This window comes from Knufia obscura, assembly GCF_036327395.1.
Source record: "Knufia obscura strain CCFEE 5817 isolate CBS 148926 chromosome Unknown scaffold_15, whole genome shotgun sequence".
In the NCBI taxonomy this organism is placed as follows: Eukaryota; Fungi; Ascomycota; class Eurotiomycetes; order Chaetothyriales; family Trichomeriaceae; genus Knufia; species Knufia obscura.
In genome coordinates, this window is record NW_027042701.1 from 1 (window position 1) to 13,615 (window position 13,615).

At 50.2% G+C, this 13,615-nt stretch overlaps 5 protein-coding genes across 5 annotated transcripts; 3 read left to right on the top strand and 2 right to left on the bottom strand.

The window, feature by feature from the left end:
* Positions 1-1,276: 1,276 nt before the first annotated feature.
* On the bottom strand, positions 1,277-2,653 carry PMZ80_009805 (uncharacterized protein; the record flags this gene model as incomplete). Its single annotated transcript, XM_064878198.1, has 1 exon — positions 1,277-2,653. The coding sequence occupies one exon, from the start codon at positions 2,651-2,653 to the stop codon at positions 1,277-1,279; it is 1,377 nt and encodes a 458-aa protein (XP_064725766.1).
* A 1,183-nt stretch (positions 2,654-3,836) lies between these two features.
* PMZ80_009806 (uncharacterized protein) lies at positions 3,837-4,813 on the top strand (the record flags this gene model as incomplete). The annotated part of the gene is made up of 2 exons (XM_064878199.1): positions 3,837-4,594; positions 4,801-4,813. 2 exons carry the CDS (start codon positions 3,837-3,839, stop codon positions 4,811-4,813), a joined length of 771 nt encoding a protein of 256 aa, XP_064725767.1.
* Positions 4,814-5,044: 231 nt separating this feature from the next.
* Positions 5,045-6,691, bottom strand: PMZ80_009807 (uncharacterized protein; the record flags this gene model as incomplete). The annotated part of the gene is made up of 1 exon (XM_064878200.1): positions 5,045-6,691. The coding sequence occupies one exon, from the start codon at positions 6,689-6,691 to the stop codon at positions 5,045-5,047; it is 1,647 nt and encodes a 548-aa protein (XP_064725768.1).
* An 879-nt stretch (positions 6,692-7,570) lies between these two features.
* On the top strand, positions 7,571-9,372 carry PMZ80_009808 (uncharacterized protein; the record flags this gene model as incomplete). The annotated part of the gene is made up of 5 exons (XM_064878201.1): positions 7,571-7,587; positions 7,639-7,651; positions 7,694-7,712; positions 7,771-8,301; positions 8,357-9,372. The coding sequence occupies 5 exons, from the start codon at positions 7,571-7,573 to the stop codon at positions 9,370-9,372; spliced, it is 1,596 nt and encodes a 531-aa protein (XP_064725769.1).
* A 487-nt stretch (positions 9,373-9,859) lies between these two features.
* PMZ80_009809 (uncharacterized protein) lies at positions 9,860-10,123 on the top strand (the record flags this gene model as incomplete). The annotated part of the gene is made up of 1 exon (XM_064878202.1): positions 9,860-10,123. The coding sequence occupies one exon, from the start codon at positions 9,860-9,862 to the stop codon at positions 10,121-10,123; it is 264 nt and encodes an 87-aa protein (XP_064725770.1).
* Between the last annotated feature and the right edge of the window lie 3,492 nt (positions 10,124-13,615).

The window sequence follows — 13,615 nt, forward strand, 5'->3', positions numbered from 1 at the left end:
TCTGTCCTCTACTTCGTTCAGTTACGTATTGCTCCCTAACCCTAACCCTAACCCTAACCCTAACCCTAACCCTAACCCTAACCCTAACCCTAACCCTAACCCTAACCCTAACCCTAACCCTAACCCTAACCCTAACCCTAACCTCGGGTCGGCTGGGTTATATTATACTTTAATTGATTCTTTTTACTACTCATATATACGGGTTATCTAAATACTTTAATAGAGGGCGAGACTGAGACACAGAATAACCCTAGGCTAACGTAAGGTATAACCCTAACCTCTTAACCCTAAGGTACCAGTCACTGTGTCCCTATTCTTTTTTCTATATAATACTAAGTAATAGTTAGATACTAAGACGTATACATAGCGTAATACTGGCTATAACCCTAAATTAAGCCCCTAAAAGTACCATTCAATTTGACTGCTCAATTACAGTGTAATTTTCCCTTATTAGGCTTAGCGTAGCCCTAACACTAAACCCTTTTAGGGAAAATTACACTGTAATTGGCGGTGTCCTCTAGGTTAGCTTGTGGAGATGATAGGTAGGTCTATAGCATTCACGTCTACACCGTCTATCGGAACTCGCGCCGTAGTCACAATAGCCTTTCAGAAGGCGATTCAGGTAGCTGAGGGAGTCGACTTGTCCGTTACGGCCACATCGGACATGCAGGTAGCAGATATAAAGCCTGAAGCCGTGGAAAGGAAGAGCCGTCCATCTGTGGGAGATGCAAAAGGCTGAATCAGCTATCGAAAGCATTGAAGATGTTGTGGCTTCCGAATCACTCGAGCAAAAGCACTGGGAAGTCAGTATATGCGCTTCAAGGAATGATCCACGCTATCGCGGGCAAGGTCTAGTCACCAGGTGCCTGGAGGTATTGGTGCAGCACTTACATAATGCACGACGTCAAGCAGTGCATGAGGTTGCACCACCGCTGGAGTACCTATTTCTCTGTAGACAATGCCCCTGCTGGTTTATGGGGCGCGGCTAGACCATTCAAGCACCTTCACCATCAACAATTTGCCAGTCGACCCTTCCAGGCCCACCAGTACCCGCCTCCTCATTTCCATCAAGTAAGCGCCGTGTCGCACAAAACCAGGACCACTTTGCCTGATACCAAAGATGGGCGATTCTAACCAAGAGGGACCCGAGGAAGACACGAGGACGAAAAATTACAGCCAACAGAAAAGTCATTTCAAATTGATGCATTTACAGATCTCAATTCACAAGCTCGGATTGCAAAATACGCATCAAGATCCAGAGGGCTAGCTTGGCTATCTACTTGGCCTGTTGCAAGCTCTTTAAAAATCGGGCTCTCACATCCTTCGCAATTTGGACGTTATTCTTTGCTCTGTCTCGCGATGCTTGGGCCCTCCTCTCAAGCCATTGGTTGCGATCGTCCACAAAAGCCTTAAACCTTTCCTCGCGTTGCGCGATGTGCTTCTTTTGCAGATCCGTCAATGGCCTATCAACGCTTGGCTCAGCTGGCTGCTCAACTTTTGGTCTGTTTGGCAACCTCTGAGCTACCGGCAAGATATCTAGCTTCGGCCCTGGCAAGGTCTGATACCAATATGCTGTCGTCGACCAGTCGTCTCTCAAATGATTTGCATGTCCGTGTTCCAGCTTTACCTTGATCTTCTCCTCGAATCGCACCGGATCTGCTAAGTGCCATCGGTATGATACCTGGTAGCCTGGAACATCTTCCTCGTGGATGATTGTGCCGCAGAATGGGTATGAGTTCTTCTGCATGCCCCAACCCTGAGTGAAGTAATCTTCGCCACCTGTGCCATGCATGCTCGGAGGCCAAGTGTCGTCATCGATGAAGATCATGTCGTCGCCTTCACCCCACCATGTTCCTTGGAAGTGGAGGACGGAGTGATTGCAGCCAATGTACGTGCCCGAACCTGTCGTCTCAAGGATGGTGTAGCCATCGCCCTCAAGGTTGGGGACCTGTGTTTCGAGGCTGTTCGTCTGCATGCCGCTTGGTGCCCATCCATTAGTTGGGTTCTCTCGTCGCCAATGGGCGTGAAAGTACAAGATTTCCTTGGGATCGAATGGGGCACGCAACAATTCGTAGTCGATATAGAAGTACTGGAAATATGCATCCTCGCCTTGATTTTCGATCTCGATGCGCGCACGCTTATTGAAGGGCATCTGTAGATAGCAATTGAATGCTGCTGCTCCCCCAAATTTCTTTTCTTCTGAGGGCTTCACAGAAACTGTGAAAGGCATGGACTGAAAGTTGGCAGACATTGAGTGTCCCAGGCAGAAGAAGTCGCCGATTGGGGCAATGACATTGGGTGTTTCGGAATCGTCCCAGTACATCTTGATGATCACTTTGCGGTAGTAGTCTGGGTCGCTATCCTCGTAGCTAAGGCCCAGAGCATTGTGGATCTCCATCATCGCGACGCCAGACTTAGAGTACGGGATCAATCCAGGACCGAGAATGCGGCGGCAGGTTTGAACAAACCAGAGATGGGTGATCTTTCCAGGACCCTCAATGTCAGCCAAAACTGCTGTCTCGCCTGGCTGCACAACGAAGGCATCTTCGTTCAGGCCAGTCTGATCCCAGCTAGACACTCGTGCAGTACGTGCAGTCTTGCGCTGTGCGGCTGAGGACAGAAGATCGCCATTGAGGAACGAGGTTACCGACATTGTTGAAGGGGCACGCAGGTCTAGCAGGTGATATGCGGTCGTTCTTCGAAGCAAACAGGAGATAGCTTATACAATAAAATTGTAGCTCTCGGGTCTTATAGATGTTGTATGGACGAGGAAGGATCGCCTCGTATCCACCACGTTGACCATCCTATCCGGTTCGAAGCGCGGACAAAAAGATCACTCATCGACGTCTCAGGTCATGAGGGACAGTCTCTTTGTGAGTTGTGGAGACTGTCCCTCATGACAGTACTCCTCAAGAAGGCTCTCTACAGCGAAGCAGGACGCACCAGAAAGCGATGTCCCGAGAATATTTGGGCATAGGTCGTTTCGCGGAGAACAACTCAGCTCCGCGTTGTCAGCTCGGCAATGGCAAAAAGCGGGGTGAATTATTTGGCAAGCTGCATCGCGGAGATCGTTCGATGTTTGTGTATGTTGCGGTTGTACTCCTCTTTCATATCTTCGAACATTCGCTCTGGCAGATGCCGTCCCGAAACCGCGACGATAGCTCGCCTGACCATGAGAGCCTGCATCCTTCTCAACCGAAAGCTCCGCGAAAAAGACCTCGGTCAAGAGTAACAACCGCGTGCAGTACCTGCAGAGGAAGAAGAACCAAATGTGATAGTCAAAAACCTTCCTGCGGATACTGTCGTATACGCGGGTTTGATTGCCAGTATGAGTCGACCCCAGCTGTGCCTCATTCTAGGTAAGTGAACGGTTGTGGTTTCATGAGTGTTACTGATCCAGTCATAGAGTGGAGACCGAGCTCGCCGCCATCAATGACAGACTTGATCTCATAACTAGTCTACTCCCTTCATCCGAAATCCGTGAGAATCACACCACCAGCGACACATCTCCGAACAGCCTCGACCAAAATTATCATGTGTTCACCGACCAGGAGAAATCGCCTTTCCAATTACTCGGCAGCGAGTGTTTGATGACTTTTTTTGGATTGGATCCTGGCTTTGCTGGAGAACTCCTCAGGCTCGAGAAGGATAGCTGCTCGGTAGACGCCGGGAACTCCTCTCGATTGCGGATGATACAGCATCAGCAAGCTCTTGATGCACTGGCCGCTTTCTCGACGCATGTTCACGGATGGTACCCCATATTGCGGCCTGGTTTCAGCGAGCGCTATCTTCAAGTCATTTCTGGACCATTGCTGCCGCACCCTGAGTCTTGTCTCATGCTACTGATTGCAGCGACCGGTATCCTCGCTCAACAAGACCATGCTCTTGGTGACTCCAAGACTGATACTACGAGTGAGATATATTTCGAGGCGGCCTTAGCCTCGTTGCCTCTCGTGCTGACCGACAGTAGCATAGTCGGTGTGCAGTGTCTGATACTCCTGAGTATTTACCACTGCTGTTTATGCAAGCCATGTCAAGCATACGACTACATTGTCATCGCCTCATTCAAGGTGCAGAACATGCTCAAAGCCCAACAAGAGACTACAGGCGAGCTATACGAGCTACTGAAAAGAGCTTACTGGGCTGTGCTGTTATTGGAGAGCGAGCTTCGAGTTCAGTTTGGCTTTGTGGAGAGTGGTATCTGGAACTACGATGACCATATTTCTTTGCCTGATGGTCGCAGGACCTGGCAATTCGACGTTGAGATGGGGTCTCCAGCGACGATCACCACGTCCCCAGCAAGCATGTCTGCAAACCCTACAGGTGCTGACCTCACGAAGTCCTACTACCTTGCAGAGATTGCTATGAGACGTATGCTGCATCGTTGCAATACGGCCATCCGCCGTACCAAGAATGGCGAGATTGTCTATGCTCCTGCAGTCGCATCGGAACTTGAACTTCAACTCGACGAATGGTATGGTTATCTGCCAGAACCAATTCGATTTGATTCTCATCAAGACATTGAGATTGATCTGCCATCATCGCCACGAGTCGTTCCTACTATGGAACGTTATAGCAACTTCCTCCGCGTCCAGTACTATTGCTGCAAAATTTCCATATACTGGCCGGCAGTATATCAATGCATCCAAAATCAAGTCGCCTCCCCGGAGTTACTGGGACATTGTCAACGATTCTTTAATGCTTATATACAGCTAATTCCTAGCATCCTTGCGTCGACCCGAGACTGTATGGTCAATCGGTGGATGCTCTATGCGAGCATTTTCATGACAACGATGGCAGTGGTTCGAGGTGAAAGTAGCTTGCGGCTGAGATCCGAATCTGTGGTAGATTGGGACCGTCTCCATCATTGTTTCGCAGCTACATTGATGGTGGATAAAGAGGTTATCCAGGCCAGTCCATCGCTCTCGCTCCTACATACTGCTCTCCGTGAAAAGCTGACACAGCCTCATCCATCCTTAGTGACGTGGAAATAAGTCAACGATAACAGAGTCAACTCCAAACATTAACAATGGTCTCAGACTGGTCAAGCCTCGTTCAGGAACAGAGTCCTCCCTCCATTCAGCCCGTCCCACACGGTCACGTTCTCGAAGGATGCACTGTTCACGCCCCCTGTTGCAAAGGCGCTTATGTAACCCATGTTCTTGCCAGCACTCCCAGAATATACCATGGTTGCTAATGCAAAACGATCGTTGGCGAACACCTCAAGGATGTCACCGTCCGAAAAGATTCGAAGGTGCAGCTTTTCCATGCCTAAACTTCGAGCCTCGTGCTGGGGTTCATCGGTATCGGATTTTGAGCCTAGGAAGAATAGGTTGAATGGTCCAGCGTCGGGGCACTTTGTGATTGTCGAATCAGAATTTGACTCCTCCCGAATGACAGAAATGGTCTGCGCCTCGTGAGAGAATTCGACACTTGTGCAGATCGACAAGTCCTGGTCATGACGGATGTGAAAGCCGGCTGTCCGACAATCTTGCTCGATAGAAATCGTGGCCTCGAGCTCCCAGACGGTTGAAAGTGTCTCAAAAAGTGGTCGCCGTACAGCTGCATCTAATATTGGAAGCGTCATTCCTGTTTCGGCCTTTAGCTTCTGGCCACAGCCCTTGCGCAAACGTGCTATTTCTGCAATAGGACGTACACCCAAGGTCAGAAGCGTCGTCGAACCATCCTTCTCGGTCCTGCTCTCAAAACAAACCATTTCAGAGAGGGCATATTCTGGCGATTCTTGCACGTTTGGGATTTGGAGAAGAAACAGTTCACGCGGGATGGCCAAAGAACCATTCCAGCCCTTCAACCGTGCAGTTTCTGGTAGGATATCTTCTTCTGGTATCCATCCATACACAATTCGCCTGCCAGAAACAGGATCTTCGAATGAGTTCGCAGCATAACTTGGTCCGTGATCGAGGTATCCACCATGCTCAAATACAAAACGAACGCCGTTATTTGTCCTTGTGAGACTGCCTGACATCCATAGTTGACTGCGTATTGTGCGAAGCTGCTTGTTGCCTTGTTCGTACCCACGAACATGGTCTTTTTCCACATCGCCTTCTGCACCAATGATCAGAAAAGATCGGGCATCAGACTCTGTCCGAAGAGTCATGAAGTTGGTACACTCCCAGTTCATACCAAAATTGCCACACCACTTTTTGGAGGGCTGGAATCTCTGCGGTATATCAACCAACGGACCAATGTACTTCCAGTCACCAACCCCACCATCCTGAATTTCGTATAGGAAGGTTGTAGGTCCAGCTCCTTCGATACCGCCAGACACAAGTCCGTAGAGGGCGGGCTCGGGCCGATCCCGAACGTGGTCCAAGAGTGTCCATGGCGCAGCATAGGGATCACGGAAGCCTGTCACAAGAAAATTGGGTGGTTCGCCTTCTAACATTGGATTCTGGCCCATTTTCTTCCAACTATTGCCATTGTCATACGAAACAGCCATGGCAATCCCAGCTGCATCACGGGGGTATGGAGGGGCACTCCAGTGGAAAGGCAGCTGTTTCACAGAGGAGTACACGACCCTGAGTGTTTTGTCGGTGCTGCCAACTGTGGGAATCCAACAACCCGTGAACACCCCTTTTTGGTCATACTCTTGATCAGGCACCAGCGCAGGTTCAGCGGAGGCCTGCTTCCATGTCAACAGATCTTTGGATAAAATATGTCCCCAGGACATGTTTCCCCAATCGCAACCATCCGGATTGCCTGATGGTCAGCGTCAGTCATAAGCAGGTTCTCACGTCTGTCTAGCAGAGATGACCTTACACTGGTAGAATAGGTGGTACGTCTTTGTCGCTGGATCATAACCTGGAGCGCACGGATCATTGATCCAACTTTTCGTAGTAAAATGTATGGTTGGCCGTGGATAGCACGTGTAACCCTGCTGCTCCTTCGAAGACATGCTTGTCAAATACCAAGTTGTATGCGAGAGACCTTTAAGCGTGGCGAGTGATACTTGTAAGTCATCAATATCCAACGACTTTCTATTTACTACTGAGGCTGCTCAAAGCATTCTTTTGACAGCATCGCGATGGAAAAAGTGCAATGTAAGGCTGTCCGATGGGATTCGGTATTGCGTCCGATACTGCCGAGGGTGACGGTACTTTTCCGTAATTGGGCGCTAATTGAGGCATCGCGGAGGTAAATCGAAAATCCGCGACAAGCGGAGGACGGATAAGCGAACAATGGCCGGCAAACTTAAAGCTCATTGCGAGTCCTTGTAAATTGCTCACGTACTATCGAGCTCCACACCACTGGTTCTGGTACCAGCCTCGACCCCGTGGTTGGGATGCGCTAAATCCCCACATGGCGGCTCCTCCATGATGAAGCACTATCAGAGTTGGTCTCGCCTGAGCTATAGCCCGGCCTACCCCGTGCTCGTTATGCACACCTGCTGCGAGAGCAGAGAACCATCAAACTTAAGAAACACACTAATTCATCTGGAGAGTTTCTGCTACGAAGGAATATAACGGCTCGACAGACCTTTGGTTCAAGGAAACGGTTGTTCAAGCCCCAGACTCCTGATCTCTAAACCTCGAGACGAAAGCCGCCGAACATGAGTCACTCTCAAGAGTAAGATCCTGTACACAGCATGCCACTGTCCACTTACTGACACTGACGCAGGATCGACTACTCTGTCGTTGATCCATCCAAAAAATGGAAAATACTGAAGTCGCAGTCGCGATTCGCTCTCTGGGGTTGGTCCAACATGTCACATAACCCCTATCCGTGGCAAGCACTAACAGCTCTGAATAGCACTCTGGATCTCTAGCGGCGTTGTCATGCAAGGCTTCGACATTGTTGCAGGTGGTCAACTTGCTGCTTTGCCTGCCTTCCGAGAAAAATTTGGTGTCTTACAGGCCGACGGCACTCATCTCATCCCCGCTGTCTATCTTTCCGCATGGAACTCCATTGCACCCGCATGTGAGGTCGTTGCTACCTTCATCTTTGCACCTCTCCTCGAAAAATACGGTCGAAAATGGGGTATCCTTGTTGCGTCTTTCATCTCGGTCGCTGGTGTCCTGCTTCAGCAACTGGCACCCGAGTGGAAGATGCACTTAGCTGGTCGTGGTGTCAACGGTATCGCCATCGGTATGATGTTCACTATAACGCCACTCTGGATTGGTGAGACATGTCGTCCAGAACTTCGTGGCTTTTTCCTCTGCTTCTTCAACACTAGTATTGTCCTCGGCCAGTTCCTCGTTGTCGTTGTCTCCAAAGGTAGCAGTACTATTGAAGGCAAATGGCAATGGTGGACACCGGTCGTTGCGATGTATATATTCCCTTGTGAGTCTAGCCAGTCGACCTTGAAGCTTGTCAGAGCTAACGCATGCGGCAATAGTGATCTTAGCCACTGTTTGGCCCTTCTTCCCTGAATCACCGTATTGGTTGGTTCGACAAGGCCGTACCTCAGAAGCAAAGAAAGCACTTCGTCGAATATACGGCTTCAAAGACAGCAACTACTACGACATTGAGGTGTCACGAATGCAAGAAGAGATTCACCTGACACGACAGTTGCAGGGCAATACCGAAGCCGAACACCCACGCAAGTTCTTGGGTATCGATATCGACGCTGAAGCCGAATGTTTCCGTGCAGCAAACAGGAAGAGAACGTTCACAGCTATATTCGCCGCGTCTGCGCAGCAAATGATTGGCGCTACCTTTGTCATCGGGTATGCGACCTACTTCCTCGAACTCATTGGCATCGAGGACTATTTCAATGCTTCTGTTGCATTGTACGTCGTCATGCTGGCTGCCAGCACCGCAGCATTTCCACTGACCGAGATTTTCGGTCGTCGGCTCCTCATCGTCGGTCCTCAATTTGTGCTCTGTTTCTTCCTGCTCTTGATTGGCATCTTAGGATGCTTACCCAATCAGACCAAGGCAAGCTGGGCCATTGTGGCTTTCATCTATCTTTGGGCGCTCATTTATCAGCTCTCAATTGGTGCAACTGGTTTCGTACTTGCATCCGAAATAGCAACAATGCGGTTGAGAGGAGCGACACAGGGATTGATTACAATCACTAACGCGATCTGGGGCTTGATCATGCAGTTCACAGTGCCATACATGATCAACCCTGATGCAGGCAATTTGGGCGGCAAAGTTGGATTCATCTTCCTGGGAACTGGATTGATTGCTGCAGTGGGCGGCTGGTACTTGTATCCCGAGACTAAAGGAGTTTCGTTTGAGAAGATGGATGAACTTTACGCGATGGACGTGGCTCCAAGGCACTTCAAGAAGACCGCGCAGCAGGCTGGAACAGGGCGCATCATAGCCGACCCTGAGGCTTTCAACAATGCTGACACGAAGGTGAACAAGGACGACATGGATGTTCATATGGAGGACGTAAAGAATTGAGCATCATTGTGGTGGTCAGATCAGTGCGATGACTGGTTGGTTCATATGTCGAGGAATATTTGCTTGGTACTGTTGAGGTGCGTTTGGGTTGATCACGTACGGGATGATTGAGCTTTCCAGCGGTATACAAGAGATTTTGCAAAATTTGCATACGAATATGGTCTGTCTTGGGAAGGAGGATGCGACCCTCTGCTCTGATGGAATTCCAGTGCTTCATGTTGGCGGTTAAGACGGTAATTGACCAGGTACGTAGCCTTGAAAAAACTTGATATAGGGTCCTGGGAGCATACGTGAGATAAATACAGTGCAACAAAGACGTAGCACAATATCGGTGCACAAAGGGCGAACTGTAATCGTCGGTCAAGCATCGTGTCGCGTGAATGTCACCAGTGCCTAGTTGGCGCAGCAAGAACCATCTCCGTCTACAGGAAAACAAAGCCGCGCACTACTTCGAGGGCCTCTATACAACAAGCCTTTCGAGGACAAAATGATTCACCTCGACGAAAGCCTGACAGCTTTGCAATCATACGTAGCCGGCTTGCGCGACCGTGTTCTGAACCAGACCAAGACCGGTGTCGAAGGTCTGACACAGTCACAAGGAGAGACCCAAGCGGAATTGAGCCAGATGCACCGACTGCAGCAGGCCAGCAAAGACGCCATTGAGGAGATGAAGAAGGTTTTAGCGGATACCAATAGCACCGCCAAGTGGATGCGACAGAAGGACCGAGATATCTGCCACTTGAAGGCATAGATCAAAGAGCTTGAGCAAGCTGCAATGGCATTAACCTAAGAAGACCTCTTGGAGATCCTTGATATCAGCCGAGACCTCCCGCTGTTCGATTTGCGCAAGATTCTCCGTGTAGATCCCGACTACTCCGATTCCTAGATGGCGCTGAGCATAAGCACCGACCCCAGGTTCAGAGACTGGCAATCCCAATCCACGGCGGTGCGCCAACCTCTCTTCATCGATACTCAGCTGACAACGATTTCGTCCCGTCACGTGTCGGCCGTCACTGGTTTGCCTCCATCTCATCCGCCTCCAACAGGATCACCCACGAGCCACAGTCATCTACTTCTTCTGCGGCCTACACACAGCGCCTCGTGACCACCCTCAAGGACCAAAAGGCATGATACGCAGTCTCATAGCACAGCTACTCGATCTGTACCAAATACAACTCGATTTTGTCTCTCTTCGTCTGCGCCAGCAGCTGGAGAAGCTTGACTTTCGCGGACTGTGTGAGTGCTTCAGTCGATTGCTCAACCGTCTTCCGCCAACAGCTGTTCTGTTCTGCGTCATCGACAGCATCAACTACTTCGAGAAAAGAGACTGGCTGGACGATACTCTACATATCGTCAACTTGCTTCAGTACCTCGTAGACGACTGTGCGGCGGACTTCCTGCTGCTGATCACGAGCCCTGTCCGCACGAGGCACATATTGGGCATGTTCTCTCCTGATGCTCGCCTTTCGATCGCTGGTCATGACGTTGAAGGAAGGAGTGAACTCACTGAGCGACAGCTAGCAGAGGCAAGTAGAAGGCCCCGAAGAGCTGTGCAGAATGAGGTGTACCTTACGATGAGAAGCAATGCGTCTGCTGGCGTGGCGGCTGAAGACGGCCTAGCTGAAATTTCTGACGATGCGTGGCCTTCGGATGCTTGATCGACGGTTGTGTGAAACTTCTGCGAGATACGCGATAAGAGTTGTTGCCTCAGCATCTTGATGAGCACCGCTCGTGAACATTTAATATCGCCCTAGACTAGAGCAGGTAATTAACAATCTTGATTGTTTATCCGAACTATAGATGCCGTCCACAACTCTAGTGCTTTGTGTGTCTATCAGTGCACAAGGTCATCTTTCTTCTACCTCTATACTCCTTGGGCAAAGCTCGTAACACCTTCTGTGCTGGTCAATATGCCCAGCATTATACACTCATCACTTGCAGGCCGATGCGATCGAACGAGCTGTCGCCAAGCATCGTCCCCAGCATGCTTACATGAAGCAAAACCCCCAGTACTTCAGGTCAGGCATAGCGCAACCACTGCATCCCAAAGTCCAACAACCAGCATTATTGTTGCACCACTGAGCCTGACAGAAGCCTAGTTGCCTCTTCTCGAATATGGTGTCGTCAAGGTTCTCGTTTCGGCTAATCATGGCCATCTTCATGTTCTCGTCCCAGTTGTCTGGTTTGATCATCGTGGCAGGCAGTCTGGGCAGGATGTTCGGGCTTGGGAATCGAATGGCGTGTTCAGGGACGCTGTGGCCGTCGACGTTGGCCCAGGTGTCGGACAGGTGAGAGTGGAGGTTATCGGTGTCAGGGAACATCGAGATAGTGTCTTTGAGGTCTTCGGGGGAGAAGGGGATGTAGTCTATGACGTTTGCAGAGGCGTCTTAGGAGCGGACGACGCCATCGTCGGCTATGTGGAAGATGCCTTTGGGATCTTTCTTTAGGGTGTTGAGCTTGGTGAGTTGGTCCTGGGCGGAGTGATTAGTATGTAGGTGGGATGGTTTTGAGTGTGGGTATACTCACGGCTAGAGCACACTCGGCGGTTTGGATCAGGAAGAATGCTAGGAAGAAGAGGATAGTGATCATGGTGGACAATGATTTGGACATCGTGCCTGAGAATGGCGGAGGCGGTGGAAAGTGGAAGGTTAGAGTGAGAAAGTGGTAGATGAAGGAGCAGACAATTCAGTGGTTGACTATCAGTCGGCGAATGCGTGCTATGGACAAGTAGAAGATGGTGGTCGATAGGACTGGGGAGAGATAGGTTTAAGTAACATGGATTGTCAAACGGGACGTGTGGTGACATGGCTTACCGACGAATCCTGAATGGCCAATCGACACTGGAATGTGTCGCTTGCTGGGAAGTGAGCCGGACGGACGCTTCGATAAGCGCAGTAAAAGATGACACCCTAGCTACCTGATCTGACAAGCGCGATTAGACACACAACAGCAGCGCAGCAGCGGACTCCGAATCAACGACCAGGTGCTATGCAGCCGGGCCACTTTCAACCATCAAATGCTACTCCCTAGTGTAATCGTGTTGTTGTGGAAGACGAGAGAACCATGCTAACAGACTGTGTTGAAATCGCGATCACGGCAGTGACCTACCTTTATTTGCAAGTTTCTGCACATTGTGACTTTCAAGGACAGCTTAGCAAGTCTGATAGCGTGTCAACATCATGGCGGAACTAGAAGGCTGGGATCTGCCAATAGCCGGTGATCCATGATCAGAACCCATTAAGGATCTTGTCTTGCAGCGCTAGTCTTGCTGACGACCACTCGCGATCTCTTTGTATCGGTGGTGAAGCACAGTGAATGAGAACGCCACAGGAGAGTACCGACTTACCTGACCAACAGCTATGGTAATGTTCTCGGAAAGACGCGGTAGAAAGTCGTTGATACTGCTCGCGGACTTTAATGAGGAAATATAACCGCGATATATCGTCAACACCAGGATTGCATGGGTGCAAGCTACTATATTCGTGTAACAAGGTGGTTCTGGCTTCCAGAGTGCTCACCTTTGGTGTCGTGTCTTCAGGTCTGCTTGTGTATGTCGATCCCTTAACCGAAAGTTCTCAAATCACCCGCATGATATTAATTGTTCTACTCCGCTCTGGCGCCTCATGGCGGATGCGTCCATCCTGAAGCGCAGTTCTTCTTGCACTTCGTGCTGTCCTTTCGGTGCAAAGGCCTACCTCGACACAAGTCTTTCCTGAGCTTGGGGCTCCTGACAGACCTTAGATATTCTACGCTTCTGATCCTCAGTCTGCTCCGCGAACAGAATTGCTTCAGATGCCCAGAGATTGCGCGCACTTCTTGCACGTGCCTGGCATTTTTGCGCTCTGAGACGTAGAAGTTGGCTAGCATGCGTTGTCCAGACGTGTCTCGGCTATCCTGCTCCTTAACACGTACGAGGTTGGCTCCGATTACCTATCTGCGAGCTGAATCATCTCCTTCTGAGGTTGTTTGGTCGAGAGCCATGTCTTCAGTACAACCACCGATTCGTAGCGAGGAGGGAGGAGGGGTGCTGGTCGACGCTTCCTTTACGTTCGATCATGAAAGGGCTACTGCTGGCTGGCCTAAGACCACAGCTCTCTAGTCTGGTTGCAGCAGCGGCGTAAGTTGCTCCGCCCGTGGCTTTGTGCCGTAGACTGCTCGATCATGTTGTGCTGTGGAAAGACTCAATCCTTGGTGACCGATCGACGGCTGCGCAGAGGGTATTGTTTACGGAAAGATGATTTGT